Here is a 22,862-nt window from a genome sequence, read left to right as displayed (position 1 = left end):
CATGACTCCATCCTCCTGTGGACCCAGCGAGAGTAAAAAGGGTGCCTCACTGACTCTTGTGGAAAAGCAATTCGAGAAAGAAAGTGCATGATTCTTCCTTGATTGAAATTTCAGTTATTCTTTCCTTTTTTATAAACAAACTTTCATTAATAAAAAAGTCAAAACATAGCAGCTTGATCAAATCAAATGGCATGATCTACAAAATTTGGGACAGATTCCCACCACATAATAATGTCATCAACATTTCAAGCAAAACGTGCTAAATTATGAACTACCCTATTACCATCTCTATAACATGTTGCACTTGCAATTTTGGAAATTTCAATTATTCTGAAATGAAATTAGCAATTCTATTTATCATTTTTTTAATCGTTCTTTCAATGTTTTTTTTATGTGATATTAAAAAATTAATCTATAAATAAAATATTAACAAATAATTTATAATTATCAAATATCACATCATTTTATGATTGACATTGCTCGAAATGAAACTAATTCTTATTGTCGTGGCTGAAAATAATTTGTTAGGTTCTCGTTTGGATTTATAAATGAGATGAGATAAGTTAAGATAGTTTGTGAATAATAATGAGATTATTGAGTTGGGATGAGATAATTTTTGAAAAATTTGTGTGTTTGGATTAAGACGTGAAATGAGATGGTATTAACTTTTTGGAAATTTCATAGATGTGATCCTACCAATTATTACATAATGTTTGTAATGATTTTGTTTTATTTATAAATATATTTATAAATAATAATAGTAATTTATAAATTACCTACTCAAATATAATTTTTTATAAGATGTTTCATATAATATTATGAGATGGCAATATTTTTATTAAAATATATTAATTTAATAAAATTGAAAATTTGTTTATTTTTTGCCAAGAAAATAATTAAATAATTATTTATATATTTATAAAATACTTTTTTATCAAAATATTGTGCATAAAATCATTTTCCATTTTCAAGTACAAATGGTCATTTTGCCCAGCCTTTCCACTTATTTTATGCAAACACCGTATGTATGCACATTCTTAATTAAAAATTACTCAGATTTGTTTTGGAAAAATTCTATCCTATAATGTTCTCAACAACTTGGCATAGAACAAAGAAAATGTTGAAAATATGTATCTATTTTATGGTCTGTTTCATATAAAATCACTTTATTTTATAATTTTATTATTATAGCAATTATGTATGGACCAATCATTTATTAAAATAAATTTCAAGCTAGACCTTCTAAAATTAGCGATGCTAATATGTTTTGAAATGTGCTATAAACTTTTCCGTGTATGTAAATAAGTAATCTATTGTGAAACCCATTAAAAAATATATTTATAAATATATTTTGTTAATAATTATTTTGTTTTATTTATAAAGAGCAATGTTAGGTACAGTCCCCACTTGGGGACTACATCTGCAGGCCTAGACTATTTTAACTTTGAAATTTTTTAAAATTACAAAATTATCCCTCCTAAAATAATATTTTCTCTCATTTAATAATGTGCCTACACATGCAATCCCCACTTCAGGACTGCAAATAGAATTTCTCATTTATAAATATATTTACTAATTAATAAATTACCAACCCAAAAGAAAATATATTTATTTATAATTTCCATAACAAATTAGGGATGCCATAAGCATCAGAAATGGGGGAAAGAATTTGCTAAAATCAGCTCGCGATTTTCTCTGGAAGTTGAAGTATTGTTTTTAATCTCGTACCGTACCGGCCATTGAGCCGGTATAGATTTCATGTATATTTTATACTGGCTCAAATACCGATCATATCAACATATATTTCGGCCTGTACTGGCCGATATTCCGGTCTTTATTTATTTTTTTTCATGTTTTTAAAGTATAAGTTTATTTTTTGACTTCCAATTCAAACTATGTTATTTATAATTTATATATATATGTATTTATATATAATTTATTCATATATAGACTATTATTTTAGAATATTTCATATATCGATTATCTCGAAACGGTATACGAAACGATATCAATATTAAAATATTTTGTTTCAATATCTTAGTTGGTACGACATGTAGTACGATATTCAAAATATTGATCGAAGGCATGACTCACGTGAGAGGAGGAGATTTGAGGATCTGCACCTTTGTGGAGGGATGCAAGATGAGGTGCGTAGAAGGAAGGGCACGCATGAAGGGAATGGGTTCTGGCAATTTTCAAACGTTGAAGATTAATCTCTCTTGTTGAGGAAAATGATTTACATATAATATTTCATACAATACATTATATAATAATATATTAAATTAAGAATATTTTTATAAAATATCTTATAAAAATAACATAATTTTATAAAAATATATTTTTTTAATAATATTATTATATAATATAGTGTATAATTTATTATGTGTATATTATTACTCCTCTTCATGTTGAATACTTTGGTCTGCAAAAGCAAAAAAGTCTGAAAAATATACGAGAAGATGACAGTCTTTTTTGTCTTTGAGCCCTTTTCTCGTTAATGAAAATATTGTGAAACATTGATTTGAAAACAATTAAGAAGTATTTTACCGTACAAGCAGGAATGAGATGATGTCCGAATCCAAACCAAGACTAGAGTATGAGTAATTGTTTTATTTTTTGAAATAAACCTCTATATTTCATTAACAAACTTTACACATTACAAAGTTTATCTTTTTTTCAGACAATCTACAATGAGATCTGGAACTTCCTCAATTGAATTATGAATTATGAATTATGTGTTGTTAGAGTATCATTTGATTAGTTAAAATTAAAAGATAATTTTAATGAATTTAAGAGAAATTTTACTTTTAACTATTCTATTCACATAAATCTTCACATTTGAATAGTTATTTTTTTTATTATATAACAATAAAATAATATAAAATAAATTTGATTTTAGTTATTCATATCAAATCTCCCCACTAGATTATCCATTTATTCATTATATAATAATGAATAACTAATAATTTCAAAAATATTTAATTTTTTTAATTATTAATTAATTAATTTATTTATTTTATCATATTTTACTATTCTACCTATTATATATTAATTAATATATCACTAACTCATATTAATATACCAATTGTGATAAAATATATGATAGAAAGAAAGGAAGATAAATAATTGATAAAATATATATTTGATGTATGTACACTAACTTTCAAATCTGAAAAAACTTTTGAAAGTCACTATAGCTAAATTCTAAATATTTGATATTTGGAATTTAGTTAATCCATTGTGAGCATATTTTGTTTTCTAATAGTTAAATATTTAATGAATTTAATTTTTAGTTAATCTATTGATGATGCTCTCATGAATGATAGTTAGAGATATAGATGGTAAAAAACTCGCACATTTTTTTTAAAAGATAAATAAAATTGATTATTTAAAAATGAGTTTTATCATATAAATTTTAAACTTGTCTATTTTTTAAAAAAAGAGATGCACGGAATTTGTCTAAGATTGTTCAAATAATTTCACTTACGAAAAATACTTATAGTTTTTTACAACAGAATCCATCCTACCATTCCTATGCTTTAGTTTTGCACTCTCCTGGGACAATCCATTGCAATCCTATCCAGTTTCATACCAAATTCTCCTACTTTCCACCGTATGTATTTTGTCATTTTGTCCAAACAAAAGTCAAAAAACGTGTCACGTTTCACTTACCTAATCAGCAATTTATAATTTTATATCCCTGCTAGCTTACCAATAATTATTAATTTATTATCACTCTACTCAGTAATTATTCACCGGGAAATGATATGCATCAACCCCACACTAGCACACACTTCACATTATTTTTTTTTTTTTACACTCAATAAATTAAGTGAGTACTGATGTGTGGCTGATGCAAATATTTTTCCTTATTCACCTCCTCAATGGCAAATCCAGTGTTCAGTGCACGTAAAAGCACACGGTATCCCAAGTAGAGGAAGTTATTAAGCACTTGCTTTGCAAATACGCAGCAGCCCTTTCCATGTGAGCGACCCCCTTGAAACTCCCATCCTCTTAAAGACTTAAATCCTCTCCCGCTCTTCGCCTCGTTCTTTTCACCCCGTCTCTATGCATGTATAGCCCAGAATTTCTCGAACATGTTCAGTTACATTTAGCGAAGCTTTCTTTTTTTTTTTTTTTTTCCTTTCGAGTATTCTAAGATGACGCGTCCAAGACCCAAAACCCTTCTGTTGCTGTTTCTCCTGTTTTTGCACTGTTTATCTATGGTTGTTGCTCTTGGAGGAGACTACGAGATTTTGATTCGGGTGAAGAATGCCCAACTGGACGACCCCAATGGCAGCCTCAGCGATTGGGTTTCGAACAGTGATCGCAATCCCTGTAAGTGGACCGGCATTACTTGCGACTCTCGGAATCGATCGGTTATTTCCATTGATCTATCCGGGTTGGGCATCTCCGGCGGGTTCCCGTTTGATTTCTGCCGGATTAGAACCCTCCAGAACCTCTCTCTCTCGGACAACAACTTCAATGGTAGTCTTCCATCCGAGCGCATATCCGTCTGCTCACGCCTTTACTTGCTTAACCTCTGCAATAATTACTTCGTCGGTGAGCTTCCGGAGCTGTCTTCGTTCACTGTATTGGAGGTCATCGACCTCTCCTACAACAACTTTACCGGGAATATTCCCATGAGCTTTGGTGGGTTACAGTCGCTGAAAGTGCTCACTCTTACTCTGAACTTGCTCACCGGTTCGATCCCTTCCTTCTTAGGTAATCTGAGCGAGTTGACCCGCTTAGAGCTCGCTTGCAACCCATTCAAGCCCAATGCTTTACCTCCAGAGATTGGAAACCTGACAAAGCTCGAGAATTTATATCTGCTGGGATCGAACCTCATCGGCCACATACCAGAGTCAATTGGAAAACTCGTCTCGCTCAAGAACCTAGACTTATCCGGAAACTCTCTTTCAGGCGAGATTCCTACCGGTATTGGCGGATTGAAAAGCGTAGAACAAATCGAACTCTATGAGAACCAGTTGTCCGGTGGGTTGCCCGAGAGCATAGCAAACTTGAGCGCTTTGCTCAGACTAGATGTCTCTGAAAACAAACTCACTGGGAAGTTACCGGACAAGATCGCAGCAATGCCTCTCAATTCTCTGAACCTCAACGATAACTTTTTTGAAGGCGAAGTTCCAGAAATTTTATCTTCGAATCCAAATCTGCAACAGTTAAAGCTCTTCAACAACTCATTTTCCGGCAAGCTACCCGATAACCTAGGCAAATATTCCGACTTGGAGGATTTTGATGTTTCTACAAACAATTTCATCGGTCAGTTGCCCAAGTACCTCTGCTTTCGAAAGAAGCTTCAGAATCTAATCGCATTCAAAAATCGTTTCTCTGGAAGTTTACCAGAATCGTACGGTGACTGCAATTCTCTTAGTTATGTGAGGATTGCGGACAACGAACTCTCCGGCAAAGTACCGGACGGTTTCTGGAGTCTTCCGCTTGAGTTTCTTGAAATGCATAATAATAGACTCGAGGGTTCTGTTTTGGGTTCGATATCCCGTGCTCGTAAGCTCACTAAGATCTTCATCTTCGACAATAAGTTTGAGGGTGAAATTCCGGCGGAGATTTGCCAGCTGCATGAACTCATCGTGATCGATGTGAGCAAAAACCGATTTTCCGGCGATGTTCCGACTTGTATAACTGGATTGAAGAAACTAGAGAGGCTTAGAATGCAAGAGAACCAGTTCTCCGGGGAGATTCCGGGTTCAGTGGGCTCGTGGTCCGACATGGTCGAGTTGAACCTATCGAGAAACCGTTTCTCCGGAAAAATTCCTGCGGCACTCGGGAATTTACCGGTGTTAATGTATCTAGACCTCGCCTGCAACTCTCTTAGCGGCGTAATTCCGGTGGAGCTGACAAAGCTAAAGCTGAACGAGTTTAACGTCGCAGACAACAAATTGCATGGAGAAGTACCTATTGGGTTCAATAACGAGTTGTACCTCAATAGTCTATTGGGCAATCCGAATCTCTGTAGCCCTAATCTGAAGCCCTTGCCACCATGTTCGAAAACTAGACGCGCTGCACTGTATTTTGCAGTTATTCTGGCTATCTGCGCTTTGCTCTTCATTGGATTTCTGTTGTGGTTCTTCAAAGCCAAATATCAAGCATTGGGTGGCAAATCTAACAGCCGATGGAAGATAATCTCCTTTCAACGGATCGTGTTCAGTGAGGAAGACGTAATTCCATGTCTAAAAGAAGAAAACGTGATCGGAATGGGTGGTTCTGGTCAGGTCTACAAGGTGAAGCTCAAGCCGGGTATGACTGTGGCAGTTAAGAGACTTTGGGGAGGTACCTCCCAAAACCCGGAGTCAGAAGCGGTATTCAGATCGGAGATCGAGACGTTGGGTCGGATCCGCCATGGCAATATTTTGAAGCTGCTGTTGGGTTGCAGCGGTGAGGCGTCTTGGATTTTGGTGTACGAGTACATGGAGAATGGGAGCTTGGGCGACGTGCTGCACGGAGAGAAGGGCGGTGCTTTGTTGAATTGGCCTCGTCGGTACTTGATAGCTGTGTGTGTGGCTCAGGGGTTGGCGTATCTTCACCATGACTGCGTGCCAGCGATTGTGCACCGAGATGTGAAGAGCAACAACATATTGTTGGACGACGAGTGGAGGCCGCGTGTGGCGGATTTTGGGATGGCCAAGACTTTGCAGCGGGAGGTGGGGCAGGGGGATGCTCCAGGTTCCATGTCTCGTGTCGCTGGGTCCTATGGCTACATTGCGCCAGGTTAGTCGTTTACTTTGGATTTATATGACCAGAAATTAGTACCTCGAAGAGACACATGGATTTATATTGATAAATTTTTTAAAATAATATGATAAATTTATTTTCTCTCTCTCTCTCTCGAAATACTTGTTCTACTTCTATCTACTTTTAAGACTTGTTGTCGTGGTGGGGTCTTACCTTTCTAATTATTGAACTAAATACAGAGTATGCTTATACTACGAAAGTGAAAGAAAAAAGTGATGTTTATAGTTATGGTGTGGTGCTTTTGGAGTTAATAACTGGCAAGAGGCCAAATGACTCATCCTTCGGCGATGACAAGGACATAGTGAAGTGGGTTTTAGAGATAGCTCTATCATCTCCTGATGGTGGAACCGGCGAAGCCATCTCCGAAGGTTGCAGTGGAGTCCTGGACCAGCTTATAGACCCGAGGATGGACTCATGCTCGTGCGATTATGAAGAGATTAAGAAGGTTTTGAAGGTGGCTCTCCTCTGTATCTCAGAACTTCCCAACAAAAGACCCTCCATGCGAAAGGTGGTTGAATTGCTGAAAGTGGGTCCTAATTGATGATGGCATTCGAATGGCAGTGGGGTGTTTGAAACACACTACATTTGTAGCCCTCAAACTAGTGTCACCGATCTGCATGGTGGATTAATGTATGAGAGATTTTGTTTGTTCTCAATCATACTTGCTTACGGGGAAATTCTAAATGATTGGCTATTTAAATAAATAGAGAAACCATTTAGTCACAAAGAATTTATATAAAAATAAATTTATAAAATAGCGTGATTTGATGTAATACTTAAAGAGCGGTACTATTTTGCTGCTTCTATGTGCCTATTCTGTGTGCCGTCTAATGTAAATTTTTTTTTTTTTTTTTGCTTTTTATTTCAAATATTTTTTAAATATATTTAAATATTTTTTTAAAAAATATATCAATACACTAATAGTCATTTATTTAATCATTAAGAAAAAAAATTAAATATATAAGCAGTCAAAATAAACAAGCATTATTTATACTTAAATATGATTAGATTTGAAAAAATTTAAGAGGAAACAAAATATGTGTTTTAAATAGATTTTGATTCTTTTGTCAAAAGAAAATCGTGACGTTTCGCTTACCGAATGAAACTTTGTTGACAGAAATTTTGAGAGAGAGAGAGAGAGAGAGAGAGAGAGAGAGGTAAAGTTACGTTTAAGAAAGGCAATTAGCAGCAAATGATAATTAAATGTATCTTACAAGATCGACGTTTCATTCATCAGGCAATGATTTTGCGCGCCATAGATAGTTCTCCAGAACAAAATCATTGCAAGATCGCAATCTGAATTCTATACCTAGTGCACTTGTTTTCTTTTTCTTGTTGCCTTTTTAGCTTTTCATTACATTATGATTGCTTAGCTTTAAAGTTAAGGATGAATGTTATGGACGCACCGACACTGGCAGATTGGAGCTGCATCTCTGAGAGGACGCTGTAACGTTTGCAGAGTTTCTCGATAGAAACTTCTTAAGTTAATATTTGAGTTTTTAAGTAGATAAAATATATTTATAATCATGAATTATGTAATTGTTGAATAATTATTTAAAAAATATAAAATATAAAATTTATATAATAAATTAATTTTTTAATAGTAAATTTTATTTTTTTTAAGTAATTATATGCATTTACGTATTTCATGATTTTATGTAGAATTACTCTTTAGATTATTATAAAAATAAGATTTTTATTATTAATTTTTGTAGAATTAAGAATTGGACTTTAAAAAATTTCTAACTAGGTATCTCTATTTATCATTTATTACAAAATTAACAAGAAATTATCACGTGGCATTAGTATACTACGTATGTCTTTAATTGGTTGATATTGCTTACCATCAATTGCAGGTCTCGATCTAAAAAAATGTATCATTTTTTAAGTGATTGGTCTAGATCTTACAAAATTTAATTTATAATAGACGTGACATATATTTAGATTCTAAAATATCTTTCATCATAAAGTATATTGACATATCATTTTATAAACTCTATGCGTAGATCTAATCTCTTTTATTGCAATTAATTAATTTATTTTTAAATTAAAACCACGATACAAGTGCGAACATTTTACACACCCTTTACACATAAAAGAAAAAGGAAAATGATAGGTTACTATCATCTTACTATTCTTTTATATTTTATTTTATTTTTTTTACTTAATAGTTAAGAAAATGATTATTAGTAAAATTATATATTTTTTAATTGTTTTAATAATCAAGGATGTTAAAAAATACTATAAATAATAAATAGATAATAAAAGAGTAATAACTCTATCACTATAAAAAAAATAAAAAAAAATACTTGTAGTAATTAACAACAAATGATTTTTTTTTTTGCCTGTAAAGTTCGTGACCTCCGACTCTTTCTTCTCATCTCTCTTTCCTCAAATTCCTCATTGCTCTTAGCATCTCTTGACAGTCGAGCTCGGTCTCTTCCTCCCCACAACGTTGTCTCTCCCTCGATTTTGTCCTCTCTTGACTCCTTTCCTCTCTCCCTCACTTTTAGGAGACGTTTGGATTCGAAAATCATCTCAATTCATCTCATTACTATTTATTATTATTCAGCAACTTTAAGTCATAAATCTTACTACTATTCACAACTCATCTCACTACTAATCACAACTAATCTTAACTCATCTCAAGTCATCTTCGAATCCAAATCTCTCCTCAGTCCCTCTCTCTTTTCTGATTTGTTGTTTAATGTTTATTACTTTGCAAAGTGATTTTTTTACTAGTTTATGATTTTTTTATTGTGTATTTTACTATTTTGTTGTAGATTTTTATTTTTTATATATTTTTTGTGGATTTTACTATTTACTCTCGAGCTATTTTTAAATTTAAAAAATAAACAAATATGTAAAAAAACTCAAAAAAGAAATAGAGCGTATATCAACTCTCGATGTTTTTTATTCACGGAGGTGATATGAACTGTGATGAACTTTGACTACTCTCTTACACATTTATTTGACATTGTTTAAGGTTGAGTTTGGATGTTGAAGTGAGTTGAGTTGAGATGATAAAATATTATTAAAATATTATTTTTTAATATTATTATTATTTTGAGATTTAAAAAAGTTGAATTGTTTATTATATTTTGTGTTGAAATTTGAAAAAATTGTAATAATGAGTTGAGATGAGTTAAGATAGGTTGATGATCCAAACGAAGCCTAAAAGTTTAAATTTCAGTTTGAATAGTGAGATGAAATGAGATAATTTTAGATAAAATTAAAAATAAAATATTATTTTTTAATATTATTATTATTTTAAAATTTAAAAAATTTAATTATTTATTATATTTTATATAAAAATTAAAAAAAATTATAATAATAAAATAAGATGAAATAAAATTATTTATGTATCTAAACGGATCTAAGAGAATCATTCATTGTTAAAAGTTTTCACTTTTCAATAATTGAAAATTTTTAGATTTTACTCAATTATTGTGATAAATATATGAGATATTTTGATTTTTTATTGATATTTAGTTTCAAACAATTTCTAAAAAGTTTATTAATCTATTATTAAAACTTTTGAAGGTCTGTACTCTAAATAGTAAATAACTAGTAAATATGGTGGGGTAAACCGAAAGATGATGTGATGAATGGTATTTCTCAAATCAAAATCACGCCGTTTGACATCTGCTTTTCACTTTTCACTTTTTTATCGAACGGTGTGTTGGTTGCCACGTATGGGAGCAATTCATATTTCATATGACAACGAAAAAGCCGCTTCGCTCGTGGTCCCTCCCATTTCTCCCCCCCCCGGGGGTCTATAATCTATATAAAGCCCATGCGAGAAATCAGATGCGAACAGCGTACCCAAATTGCAAACCGCTAAGAAGAGGTGCCGCGTAAGAGAGGCGTCTTGATAAACGCACTTCTTTCGTTCTCTCTCTCTCTCTCTCTGGTCCTCATCTCCTCCTTCATCCGCTCGTCACATTTTTCCATTTCTCAACGAAAATGAGAGAATGCATCTCGGTCCACATCGGCCAGGCCGGTATTCAGGTCGGAAATGCTTGCTGGGAACTCTACTGTCTAGAGCACGGCATTCAGGTATCCTAATCCTCCTTGCTTTTATCCGTTTCTTCTTTATTCGTTGTCGTGGCCGCTTTCTATTGTTTTTTTTCCTTGTCGCCGTTTGTTTGAGATTTGAGGGGATCTGCGGATCTGGCGTATAATGATGTACATTGACTAAAATCTGCCAGATCGGGGTTGTTTTCTCGTGCTCATGTGACATTTTGTTGGATCTCTGGCTAATGTTGAGTTTGATGCGTAATGTGATGTAAAAAGATGATATTAGCTCGACTAGGGTCAGTTGCTCAGATTTTTTACACATTTCTTTGACATTTTGCAAAGATGCAAGGTTTCTAAGCTGCACCGTTTCTTATATTGACGGTCACTTCACAGTGTAATTTTTCACGAGATTGGTTTTACCTCCTCGCCGAGTGAATCTCCAGAATATGTAGATCTGACCGTATATTCCTATTATGCAATTAGTAATTATATGTAATTGAAGTGCACGTGCCCTTGCCCCCATTTTTTTTTTTGCTTCGACTTATCGGCGTTGAAAATCATTTCCTGTAGATCTAGAACCTAACGATTAAATGACTTCATTTTGATCTGATTTCTAATTATAAAATCCGATTTGCGCTCATCCCAAGTTATTATGGTCTGTATTCGGTCTTACATGAGATTTATGTTTTATTTTGGTCGTTTTACAGCCTGATGGCCAGATGCCAAGCGATAAGACTGTTGGGGGTGGTGATGATGCTTTTAACACCTTCTTCAGTGAAACTGGTGCTGGGAAGCATGTCCCCCGTGCAGTTTTTGTAGATCTAGAACCTACAGTTATTGATGAGGTCAGGACAGGGACGTACCGACAACTCTTTCACCCTGAACAACTCATCAGCGGCAAGGAAGATGCTGCTAACAATTTTGCTCGTGGCCACTATACCAGTAAAGATCTCTCATTTTATCTTTCCCCTTTTGACTTATGCAACCCTGTTTTTTTTCAACTGCTTATGCGCCTCATTTGATTCAGTTGGGAAAGAGATCGTTGATCTGTGCTTGGATCGTATCCGAAAGCTTGCTGACAACTGCACTGGTCTGCAAGGGTTCCTGGTTTTCAATGCTGTTGGTGGGGGCACTGGTTCTGGTCTTGGCTCCCTTCTCCTCGAACGACTTTCAGTTGACTATGGCAAGAAGTCTAAGCTTGGGTTCACTGTATATCCCTCACCACAGGTTTCTACCTCCGTTGTTGAGCCCTACAATAGTGTCCTCTCTACCCACTCCCTTTTGGAGCACACTGATGTTGCTGTGCTGCTCGATAATGAGGCGATCTATGATATCTGCAGGCGTTCCCTTGACATCGAGCGCCCAACATATACAAATCTTAACCGATTGGTGTCTCAGGTATTGCCCATCTTTCTCTTAAAATCCAGAACCTGTTCTATTTCATCATGTAAATGCCTACTTTAATATGGCATTTGCTGTTTGTTTCAGGTGATTTCATCACTAACTGCCTCTCTGAGGTTCGATGGTGCCTTGAATGTAGATGTGACTGAGTTCCAGACTAACCTGGTCCCATATCCCAGGATTCACTTCATGCTTTCATCTTACGCTCCTGTGATCTCAGCTGAGAAGGCCTACCATGAGCAGCTATCGGTTGCAGAGATCACTAATAGTGCATTTGAGCCTTCATCCATGATGGCCAAGTGCGACCCCCGCCATGGCAAGTATATGGCTTGCTGTCTGATGTACAGAGGAGATGTGGTGCCCAAGGACGTCAATGCAGCTGTGGCCACCATCAAGACCAAGCGTACCATCCAATTTGTTGACTGGTGTCCAACTGGATTTAAGTGTGGCATTAATTACCAACCCCCAACCGTTGTTCCTGGTGGTGATCTTGCCAAGGTTCAGAGGGCAGTGTGCATGATCTCTAACTCCACCAGTGTAGCTGAAGTGTTCTCCCGCATTGACCACAAGTTTGACCTTATGTATGCAAAGAGGGCATTCGTTCACTGGTATGTCGGTGAGGGCATGGAGGAAGGTGAATTCTCGGAGGCCCGTGAAGACCTTGCTGCCCTCGAGAAAGATTATGAGGAGGTTGGTGCTGAGGCTGGTGAGGATGAGGAAGGTGACGAGGGGGATGAATATTAAGAAACGAATGCTGCTTTTAAATAACATGGCTTGTGAGCTTAATATTGCTTTAGTTCCGTGGCGCTGACTTGTGCCCTTTTCTATTCAAACTGTTGACTTGCTCTAGTCGTTGCTTTGGATTCTAGTTGCTATTTCACCTAGTGTGAAGCAGCTATCTATGTTGCTTATATGGTTTACTCTGTTCCTGTGTTGAACTTTTCAATGATATGACTATGGCCTATCATATTTATAACGAGTCTCTTTTCTATTTTCCTTGACTGGTTCTTTGGTATTTGTGGAAAATCTATGGGAGGCAGCGTGAATTCCTCTATTCCTTGAGATTGTAAAACTAAAATTTGTAGTGTGATTGAGCTCTGCAACTAAATAGGCTTTTGATGATAAATCGGGCATCATAATCTATAGTTGATCATTGGTGTAGTTTCCATGTACTCGTTCGGTTCTGTTGCTGTCCCTTCTGATCTCTTCCTCTTTGATATGCAACTGTTGAAGAAAATGCAACCAACAAGAATTTAGTTCAGATTAATCATACAGTCTCATTTGCACGAAACAATATAAAAAAGAAAAATTTAATGTATCCCTCGCATTTCTTCGCCTAAAGGTTGCCAGCCATAACTGCGCTAAATTCTCAAGAGCTGGGATTTGCTTTTGCACCTGGCCAAGGGCAGTCCAATCCAGCCGATTGTAAGAATCTCTGTTATAGCCAACCCACTAATTTCCCAATTGAGGCCCAAGCTCAACTCTCTAACATTTTGTGGTCGGCAAGTGGGCTAGACTCTCCCTCCCTCCCTCCCTCTCCCTAAGCAACTTGGTTGGAGGGGAATTTGAATGCAGTCATGGCCACCACCAAAGATAGCACGGAGCAAAAATTTAAAAATCTGACTCTATTATGATTCTGTACTGATTTTGACAAAACAAAATTGGAGTTTGATTTTTTTTTTTTTTTATAACTTTTCAGTTGAAGTCGGAGATGTCATCGAACTGATTCTGACTCCAGCTTTATGCTCCGACTCCGACTTTATGCTGATTCTGAATCTGACTTCGATATTGTACATATATTAAATATATATTTATCTATATATTGATCATAATACTAGTATAGTTATATAGTTATATAACTAGAACTTATATAGTTAAATTCAATAATATACTAATATGAGTTAATTATTCTAAAACAATATACATATACTATAATATAAATAGATTAATTAAGTTAGAAAAAAGTTAGACACTAGTAAATAACATGTAATACTAATGCATAGTAACATATAATTAGACATTATAATATAAGTTTAGTATATAAATAAATTAGACAGTAGTATAGAAATAACTAATAAGTCATTATAATAAGTTAATGACATTTATTACTAATCTACTAAAGTATAATAACATGTAATTAGATACTAGAACTAAGTTAGACACTAGCAATTGATATGGCATACAAGGAAGTAGCTGAATTTTAAACTTGTTATTTGTTTACTTTGTTGTTAGGCTCCTGTTATATTTACTGCTAATACTTTTTATAATTAGATATTTATTATAAATACTTATGTGGAATGACTATTAACCGGGCATCTTATTGATCTTGTTTAAAGAGTTTTGGTTATGTTTTTCGTAAACTTGAAATTTGAAAAATGGCAAAAAGAATCTTGTTAAAAAATGGGCTAAATATGAAATTAAAAGAAACTTAAAAAAAGTCCAAGTCTGACTCCACTTCGATAAGTCGATGTCGGAGTCGGATCAGAGCCTACACAAGTCTGAATTGGAGTCGGATTTAGAAAATTTTGACTCTAACTAAATTTAGGGAATTTAAACTCCAACTGCGTTGGTGGGACTGCCAATATTTTCGAATACGTATTTTGTATTGCGGATTTGTAGTTTAGTTTTCGAAGGGCCACCACAATCATGCTTCCTTTGAGCCAATTTTAAAAGCTCTCTCAATCCAAACACCACAAAGACTTTTTAATTTCAAGTCTTCAACTTTTTCATTTAATTATTACTTAATCATTACAATTTTTCAAACATTTAAACAAAACATAAAAAATAATTCAATATTTTCAATTCCCAAAATAAAAATTATATTAAAAAATTATATTATAATAATATTTTAACTTTATGATATTTTTATTCAATTTTTTTCTCTTATTTTTTAAAATCTCATAAAACATCTCAACTCAAACAATTTCACTACTATTTATAGATCATTTAATTTTTATCTCATTTCATCTCATCTTACTATTTAAACGAGACGCCAGTCAAGCTTTAAAGTTGCACACCATATTTCTATCTAACTTAATACCCAAGGTTAAAGACGGGGAATAATTCTGAAAAAAAAAACATTGTAAATTATTTTAAAGAAAAAACTTGATGATATTTATTCAAATAATCTTAAACCTACCTCAAAAGGTATTGGTACACTTATAAATTGTGCCAAAGAACTAGAAAATTTATAGTTTTTTTGTGTCAAGCAAACAAAGTATCTCTTTAATTACTTGTTGACTTTATAAAAAAAAGGGAAGGTATATGGCGTGAACAAAAATGTTACTTATCATTCCTGCGCCACATATCAATATGTGATTTGTTATTTTTATTTTTTTATTTAAACACACATTAACAACATTTCTCTAAGTGTGAATAGGACTAGTTATTTTATCTTTAGGCGGAAAATTATAATTTCTAGTCAGTATTAATATACTTTTTACACTTTGCATACCAAATCTTCAAAATTGACAAACTAGATCTTCCAATTATATATATAAAAAAAATCTTATAAAATAAGTGAAAATAGTTTTGATGACACAATCTTGATGATTGAATAATGGAAGGTAAGCATTACAAAATTAATAATTTTGGGTTAAAGTGTAAAATGTTTAGTTGGCATTGGCAAATAGTCCTACTTGGAAACCTATTTAATAATAGATTATGTGGAGTTTGATTTACTTAATGGTGACCATTACTTAATGGTGACCCCTATATTGTTATTACCTAATGACCTACAAACTATATAAACTTTGCAGGCTGTTATGGATGACATCAAAGGAAATAAATTCAATAGGGTGGTGACAAAGACCAAAGATAGGACACCAAAATTAAAATTGGCAATAACTTCTATTCCCTACCAAATATGTAATGCATCATGACCATAAATCATGCCATATGGCATACTCTAAAATGCCTTTTTTTTTTTTTTTCTTTTTTCTTATAGTCCAAAAAAATCTAGAAGCTTTAGGACTTTTGAATCCGGGTATGATAAGTTTAGTACTGGGTCCTACCAAACCAAAAACAAAAAAGGCCTAAAGCCCGGGTTGTGTAGGATGAAAAATGGGCATTAAAATTTGGAAAAAACTAATTTGTCTACTAAATGTGACCGTTCAACTTGACTGATCGGAAAATTTTTATTTTTATTTAATAATTAAAAAAATATTTTAAATATATTAGTATATTTTTTATTTTTTAAAAATATTAAAAAAATATAGATAAAAAAATAAAAAAAATTATAAAATATAACTATCAAATAAATAAAACAGATTATTCTAAACGGCAGAATAGCCCGCCTCTTAAAATTTTGCAGCACATTCATTTATGTCATTTTCAGAGACATTAAAATTGTAGAAAAAGTGTGTCACCTTCCACGAAGGCCATTTGTGATTAGGCTGAGGTGAACCGACGGTACGAAGATTAATATTAAAAAAAGTGTTTAGTTTGTTTTTTTGAATTACGAGAGATGTGGTTGTTGTAAATGGGGATCCAAGGAAAAATCAACTGGGCATTTGATTGGTAAATACAAGGATGTTTTTTTTTTTTTAGAGAAATATTCTAATTATAAAAAAAATTTATAAATATAAATTTATAAATTAACGTGATTTGATGTGATATATTAGATTATAAAACTACTTTAAATCAATTCCTTAGTTTTTTTTTAATAAAATATCTTTCTTAACTCATGTGACATGTTTTTTTTTTGTTTTTATTAACAGTTTTTGTTTTTATATGTTAAAGCACAAGTCTACATCGGTGTTGCTGCATTTATAGTGAGAGTAGGCAATTTGGTCTTGCCATTTCTCTTTAGTTGCTCACTGACTCAGTATTCAGACGAAACATCAATTTGGAAGTAATTGTAAATTTGTAAGGCATGCAGCATGACAGCATCCAAATCCCAAGACTCTTTTATCATTGATCCCAACCCATTTATTAATCTAGTGTGATCTGTGTGCTTCTGTTTCCTCTTTTTTTCTTGTATTTTTTTTTTTTTTGTATTGTATTTAATTAATTGATGTTAGGTTAAACAATGACCAAGAAGAAATGATAGTTAAAAAGGTAATAATAATTTCTTTTGATTAATTTAATTGGATCAATGCCTTTTTTTTTTTTTTCTATGATTTGGGTTATCTTAAGATGAAAATTAGGGATGTAATCGGTTTGGTCCAATCTCGGAGAGGGGGGTTTGGATTGGACCGAAAATTTCGGTGCACCCTTTTTCTGGACCAGACCGATTATTTCTATAGACCGGACTGGACTTTTAGCTATTAGTTTGGTTGATCCAATTCAGTCCGTATGAGTTATAAACATTTTTTTTCTTTATTTTTTGGTAGATAAATTAATACAAAAACTATTTAAATTAATAAAATTAAAATTAAATGAGCTCTTTAATGTAGATTATGTAACTAGCTTATTAAAAAATAATTAATTATGATTATATTTATGATGTTAATAGTTACTAACTTAATACTTAATAATATGTAAATTGTATTATGATATTTAATGCATAATGACCTATATTAAAATTTTAACATTTTATATATGGTAAATGAATAACTGTCATTGGCCATAGATACTTCATACTTACTTGCAACTTAGGTATCTTACATAAAATATACTTAATTACTTTAATTAGGTGTAGATACTAGAATATGTATATTTGCATATAATATTATGAATTTTTGATTTATCATTATTCATATAATTTATTAGTTAATTGATATCATATTAATTATGATATATTTAACATTTTATATTGTTAATGATGATATGTTAGATAAAAATTACATAATTAATTTATAAAATTACTATATAAAATAATATATATAATTTATAAAACATATTTAAAAATATATAATTATAATTAGATTAGTTTGGTTTGGTCTGGGGTGAAAAAATCCCACTCTGGACCGCATCGATTTCTGAAATTTCTCATCTATTAGGATCGAAACCTACTAGTCCCCATATCGGTTCGGTCGAATTTTTAGGCTTGAACCGAAAATTTTACACCCCTAATAAAAAGTAAGAGTTTAATTTATCCGCAAACAAGAAATAGGATAAATTAAGATTTGAAAGTATTTTTTCTGAATTTTAAGATTTGGTGTTTACAATAATACCATAAGAACTACAGCTTTGCAAATAAATAAATTCCTTTTGCTCTTATTATTTATTTATTAATTAATTTTGGAAAAACTCATTAAGGGTTTGCTATAAGTTTTTGTCCAATGAGTGAAAATTAATTTTACAAAATTTGCCTCTTTCCCTCTACGAAGATAAAATGCCATATAAAGCAACTAATTAATATTTTCTTTGTAAAAGAACATTTACAGATTGTTTATCACTTTGTTGAGGAACAAAAGCTAATGTAATCTAATTTTTTTCTTTATAAATAAAAGGTTAGACTATAAATTTCTTGCCATCCATAATATTGATGTTTACTTTGCATTCTCTTCCTTCATTAATTTTTTTTTTCTGAATATTCTTTTTCATATTCCAAGTTTTTTTTTATCATAAAAAATAATGAAAAAGAAGCATAAGATTATATGAAAACAGGACAAGCTAGCACATGAATTTTAGGATTAAACATATAACAAAAGAAAATATTACACTTTAATCTCATAATGCAAGAGTTGATTTGATCTTAAACATAAAATTTAATAATAATATTTTTTAATACAAGAGAAATAAAAATATCCCAAATTAAAAAGTTACACAAATATTTCTTAAAAGTTATTTACATTTTATTTTATGAATAATGCCAAAATTTTATTGACAAAAGAGTAAATTTTACGCACCTAAAAATCTGTATAAATTATTTTCATTTTTTCTTTGAATTTTATTTTCAATCTCGGCAGCTACCATCGCACATGTCACACGCTTCAAGGAATCCGTCGTCGGACTCATCCCGTATCGCGTGCTAAAGAGTCAAAGGCTCTATCTTTCCATAGGGATCTATATGTATTTAAACCACAAGCAAAAATATGGAAACACAACACACAAGAATTCAAAGCGGATCATGGATTTCAGTCCGACGATTTCTTCGCTCCAACCAGAACTTTAGGAACTGTCTATCTGCTTCATCTTCTTCTTCCTCTTCCCCCCTTCAAACCCGTTCAGAATCCTAACGACCTCATACATTTTCCACTGTTATTCTTTCAGTTCGAGCTTAAAACTTCTGAGGGAGCCTCTCCCCATGGCTACCACAACACTAACTCGATTGCAGAAACCGAACCCCACAAGCACCATGACGATGAACAAGCCCCCCAAGTCCAAGCTAGCCTGCTTTTCTTTTGCTGCCTACGCCAAGAGCCTCATGGAACACCTCAAGTCGTCTAACATCCCCGTCTTTGAAGGTCTCTCCGACTCCGAGTTCACCTCCGTCGAGTCAATCTTCGGTTTCTCCTTTCCCCCGGACCTCCGCTCCATTCTCCAAGAAGGACTCCCCGTCGCCCCCGGCTTCCCAAACTGGCGTTCCTCCTCAACCCAACAGCTCCGTATCCTCCTCGACCTCCCTTCATTGGGAATCCTTAAAAGAGTCTCTCAGAGAAGCTTCTGGTGCGAGTCTTGGGGGGTCGATCGGCCTGACGACACTGACGAAGCCCTGGCTTTGGCCAAGGAGTTCTTGGACAAAGCTCCGGCTCTCGTTCCCATATACCGACATTTCTATCTTCCTTCGAAGCCCAACATGGCTGGAAATCCGGTGTTTTACGTTAATGGTGGTGATGTTCGTGTGTTTAGCTTCGATGTTGCCCGGCTCTTCCAAGAAGCTGAATTCTTGAACATTTCGACGAGGTCAGGGATCAAGGCCCCGGCGTGGGCTGCAAAGAAGGCGAGAAGAATTGAGTTCTGGACGGACGTGGCGGCGAGTGGCGGCACGCGGTGGTGGAGGAGTGGGGCTTTGGGCGGGTGTTTGGAGGAGGTCTCATGGAGGTTGAGGGATGGAGGGTGGAAGGAAGACGAGGTTAGGGAGATGATGATGATGATGGACGGTGGTGATGAGAGGAACAGTCTGGGTGTGGTGAGGGGTAAAGAGGGTATGGCATCTCACATGAGGATGTTGTCTACGGTCTTACTACGTGCGGGATGGAGCAAGGAAGATGTGGTGTACTCGCTTGGTCTTCAAGATGATGATCATGAGAAAAATGACCTTCTAGAGGGAAAAACCTTTTCGGAATTTCAAGCTCTTCAACATCCAAACAGTTGTTCTAAGGTGGATGAAGACCATCAAGAGCAGAGTTTGAAGCAGCTAATGCTGTTGCACTCTCTTAAGGTGTGATTTTACCTTTTGCCCGCCCTCCTTTTCCAAGTTGCCAAACAATTCTTGGTTCTGTGATTTCTGAGTCATTGACACAAAAAAATTATTTTTTGATCCCCAATATTCATCATATAGACATGTATTGACATTAAATTTATATTGTATATAGATCTTTTAAGCTGAAATAAGACGTATATTAGTATATACTTCTCTTTTTTGTTTTTTCTGGTCAAAGTTGCATGCGTAGACAATTAATTCTATGGATGCAAATTACCTGTCTTGAATTTTGATGGGCATTAATTATTGGGTTGACCCAGAATGGACGGCCATGATTATACACAGAATGAGAGGTAACAATCGGTATAGCTGTTAGGTATATAATATAATATAATATGTTCATAATTAATCCAGTATGCTAAGCCTATTTACTAATAATCATGGAGGTGGTGTGTTTTTACCATTCTAGGCTCCTAGCAAACTTTATTGCTACAATATTGGAGGTTGTGTAGATTTTTTGTTTGATTTATCCCTCACAACAACTGTATAGATAAAGAGCCCAACTATATATCAATCACTATTTTACTCCACGCTCCACATTTGTTATTTTTCTCAACTTTATGTAGATTCATCGCTATCACCTTCAACCCTTCTCTCTCCCTCCTCAAATGCTCCTCGGTCTGTCTCTCTCTCTTCCCTCAAATTTTATTTTATAACGTGTTAAAGGAAAGAGAAGAAAAAATATAAAAATAAAACCCCACACGCCAAGTGTGGGGTGTGCTGATCCATAGAGTTTTTCTATGGATAAAAGACCAACCTCCGATCCATTGCAAGCACAAAGAATTCTTATTTTAGGGAAAAGAGACAAGATCATTTACTTACTCTGAAAGCAACAAAATATATGAACATGAGGTGTCTGCATGCATAAAATGATGAATCATATCCAACTGGCAGCATTCTCCAAATCCAAAAGGGTTAAGCTTTTCCAAATTCAAAGCAATTGTGCTTGTGTGTACACACAAAGAACACTTATCAATTTGCAAGACAACAGTTTGTGTAAGCATATATACGTTGATGTTGGCTTCTTGCTTTCTTAGGAAATAAGCTATTTACAATGAAAGTGTTTTCACATATGATGTTTCCACACGTGGAATATTTGGAAAGATTAAAAAAAGACTTGGTTATGTTTACAAGTACTTGCTTATGTTTACAGAGCCTGATTAATTGGTTGCTTAACCCAACAATAAAATCTGAACACTTTGACATATCCTTTTCTCTCGCACACGCCACATAATGTAAATAGTGGTAACGAAGTATATATATGTCGATCTTGATTGTCTTAACTTTCAAATAAGAGAGATAGATATATAAAGTGGATCATACAGTATTCACCGAGTATTTAATGCTGCCTAAAAGCTCTATATAAAGAGGATCTTGACCCCGGATTTATCCCCCACAATGACAAACAAATAGTATAAGATTAATTTTGTCCTTGGTTTATAAAATATGAAATATGGATTCGAATCCCTGAATAAAAGCCACAGATTAATTTCAAAGCAATAAAATTTAGTCGTTGTCTGACTCTCATGCTGTGAGTGTCAATTGGGATGATATATCATATATGGAGTCTTGTGCTTAGTCTTCAACGAAGACGAACACTAACAAAGAGGCCAAAGAAGAGTTGTCAGGAATTTGTCTTTGTCCCCTGCAGAATGAAATCGGGTAATGAGGTTGCCTTTGGTTTTTTGTCAAAGAATATCCAAAGAACTTTCGGGTGGTAGATATGCGTTAAGGTCTAATTAATAACACCGACCAGAGAAAAATAGTTGTTTGGTTGTTTTCTTTTCTATGTCAAACTTGTCATCACGATTATTTGAGACTTGAGACTAGAAGATGCACGTACGTACCACAAAGCTTCTACTTTTGTATTACTTTGTTTCTCTGCATGTCTTTTTCTTCTTCTTTTTTCCCCCCAATTATTACTTATGTTGGGAAAATTAGTGAAGTCTATTTATCTTTGTACAAAGGATTTTCAATCTTTTCTTAATCTGCTTCGACAAAGTTTGTCATTAAATTAGTAATTCTATATACAATTGTAAAGTGTGTAAATATCACGTAATCATTTTGAAAAAGAATGAGATCTATTATTAAAAAATTAATTTTTTTTATTTAGATCTCATATTTTATTTATTTTTTTTAAAATATTATGATTATATAATTTATTATCGTAAATATATTTTTTCTTTTTATTATATCAAATAGAATTATTATTAAAAAAAATATAGTGGGACATGCAATTCAAAATGAGTCCAGTTATTGCGGGCCTTGTCTCACAGGCTCACAGCACAATAAGTTTTGAATAATGCTATAGCAGCCCGCAGCAGGAACTCTAGAATGTGTTTTTATGTATTTTTTTAAGTTA

General features: G+C 33.6%; 3 protein-coding genes across 3 annotated transcripts; all 3 read left to right on the top strand.

Annotated features, from left to right (window-relative positions):
• Window positions 1–3,575: 3,575 nt before the first annotated feature.
• LOC108997635 (LRR receptor-like serine/threonine-protein kinase HSL2) lies at window positions 3,576–7,462 on the top strand. The gene is made up of 2 exons (XM_018973992.2): window positions 3,576–6,744; window positions 6,948–7,462. The coding sequence occupies exons 1-2, from the start codon at window positions 4,161–4,163 to the stop codon at window positions 7,307–7,309; spliced, it is 2,946 nt and encodes a 981-aa protein (XP_018829537.2). The 5' UTR covers window positions 3,576–4,160; the 3' UTR covers window positions 7,310–7,462.
• Window positions 7,463–10,516: 3,054 nt separating this feature from the next.
• On the top strand, window positions 10,517–13,190 carry LOC108997696 (tubulin alpha-1 chain-like). The gene is made up of 4 exons (XM_018974053.2): window positions 10,517–10,827; window positions 11,496–11,730; window positions 11,816–12,186; window positions 12,277–13,190. The coding sequence occupies exons 1-4, from the start codon at window positions 10,735–10,737 to the stop codon at window positions 12,931–12,933; spliced, it is 1,356 nt and encodes a 451-aa protein (XP_018829598.1). The 5' UTR covers window positions 10,517–10,734; the 3' UTR covers window positions 12,934–13,190.
• A 5,845-nt stretch (window positions 13,191–19,035) lies between these two features.
• Window positions 19,036–20,735, top strand: LOC108997640. The gene has a single exon (XM_018973997.2). The coding sequence runs from the start codon at window positions 19,382–19,384 to the stop codon at window positions 20,462–20,464; it is 1,083 nt and encodes a 360-aa protein (XP_018829542.1). The 5' UTR covers window positions 19,036–19,381; the 3' UTR covers window positions 20,465–20,735.
• The last annotated feature ends 2,127 nt before the right edge of the window (window positions 20,736–22,862 follow it).

This window comes from Juglans regia, chromosome 11 (genome assembly GCF_001411555.2).
Source record: "Juglans regia cultivar Chandler chromosome 11, Walnut 2.0, whole genome shotgun sequence".
NCBI classification, from domain to species: domain Eukaryota; kingdom Viridiplantae; phylum Streptophyta; class Magnoliopsida; order Fagales; family Juglandaceae; genus Juglans; species Juglans regia.
This window is presented reverse-complemented; position numbering and strand designations above follow the sequence as displayed.

Bases quoted from the DNA above. Each gene is read 5' to 3' on its own strand.
- LOC108997640 (XM_018973997.2), top strand. From the start codon at position 19,382: ATGGCTACCACAACACTAACTCGATTGCAGAAACCGAACCCCACAAGC.
- LOC108997635 (XM_018973992.2), top strand. From the start codon at position 4,161: ATGACGCGTCCAAGACCCAAAACCCTTCTGTTGCTGTTTCTCCTGTTT. The intron at 6,745-6,947 runs GTTAGTCGTTTA...AACTAAATACAG, and splicing joins CTATGGCTACATTGCGCCAG to AGTATGCTTATACTACGAAA.
- LOC108997696 (XM_018974053.2), top strand. From the start codon at position 10,735: ATGAGAGAATGCATCTCGGTCCACATCGGCCAGGCCGGTATTCAGGTC. The intron at 11,731-11,815 runs GTAAAGATCTCT...CATTTGATTCAG, and splicing joins TGCTCGTGGCCACTATACCA to TTGGGAAAGAGATCGTTGAT. The intron at 12,187-12,276 runs GTATTGCCCATC...TGTTTGTTTCAG, and splicing joins TTAACCGATTGGTGTCTCAG to GTGATTTCATCACTAACTGC.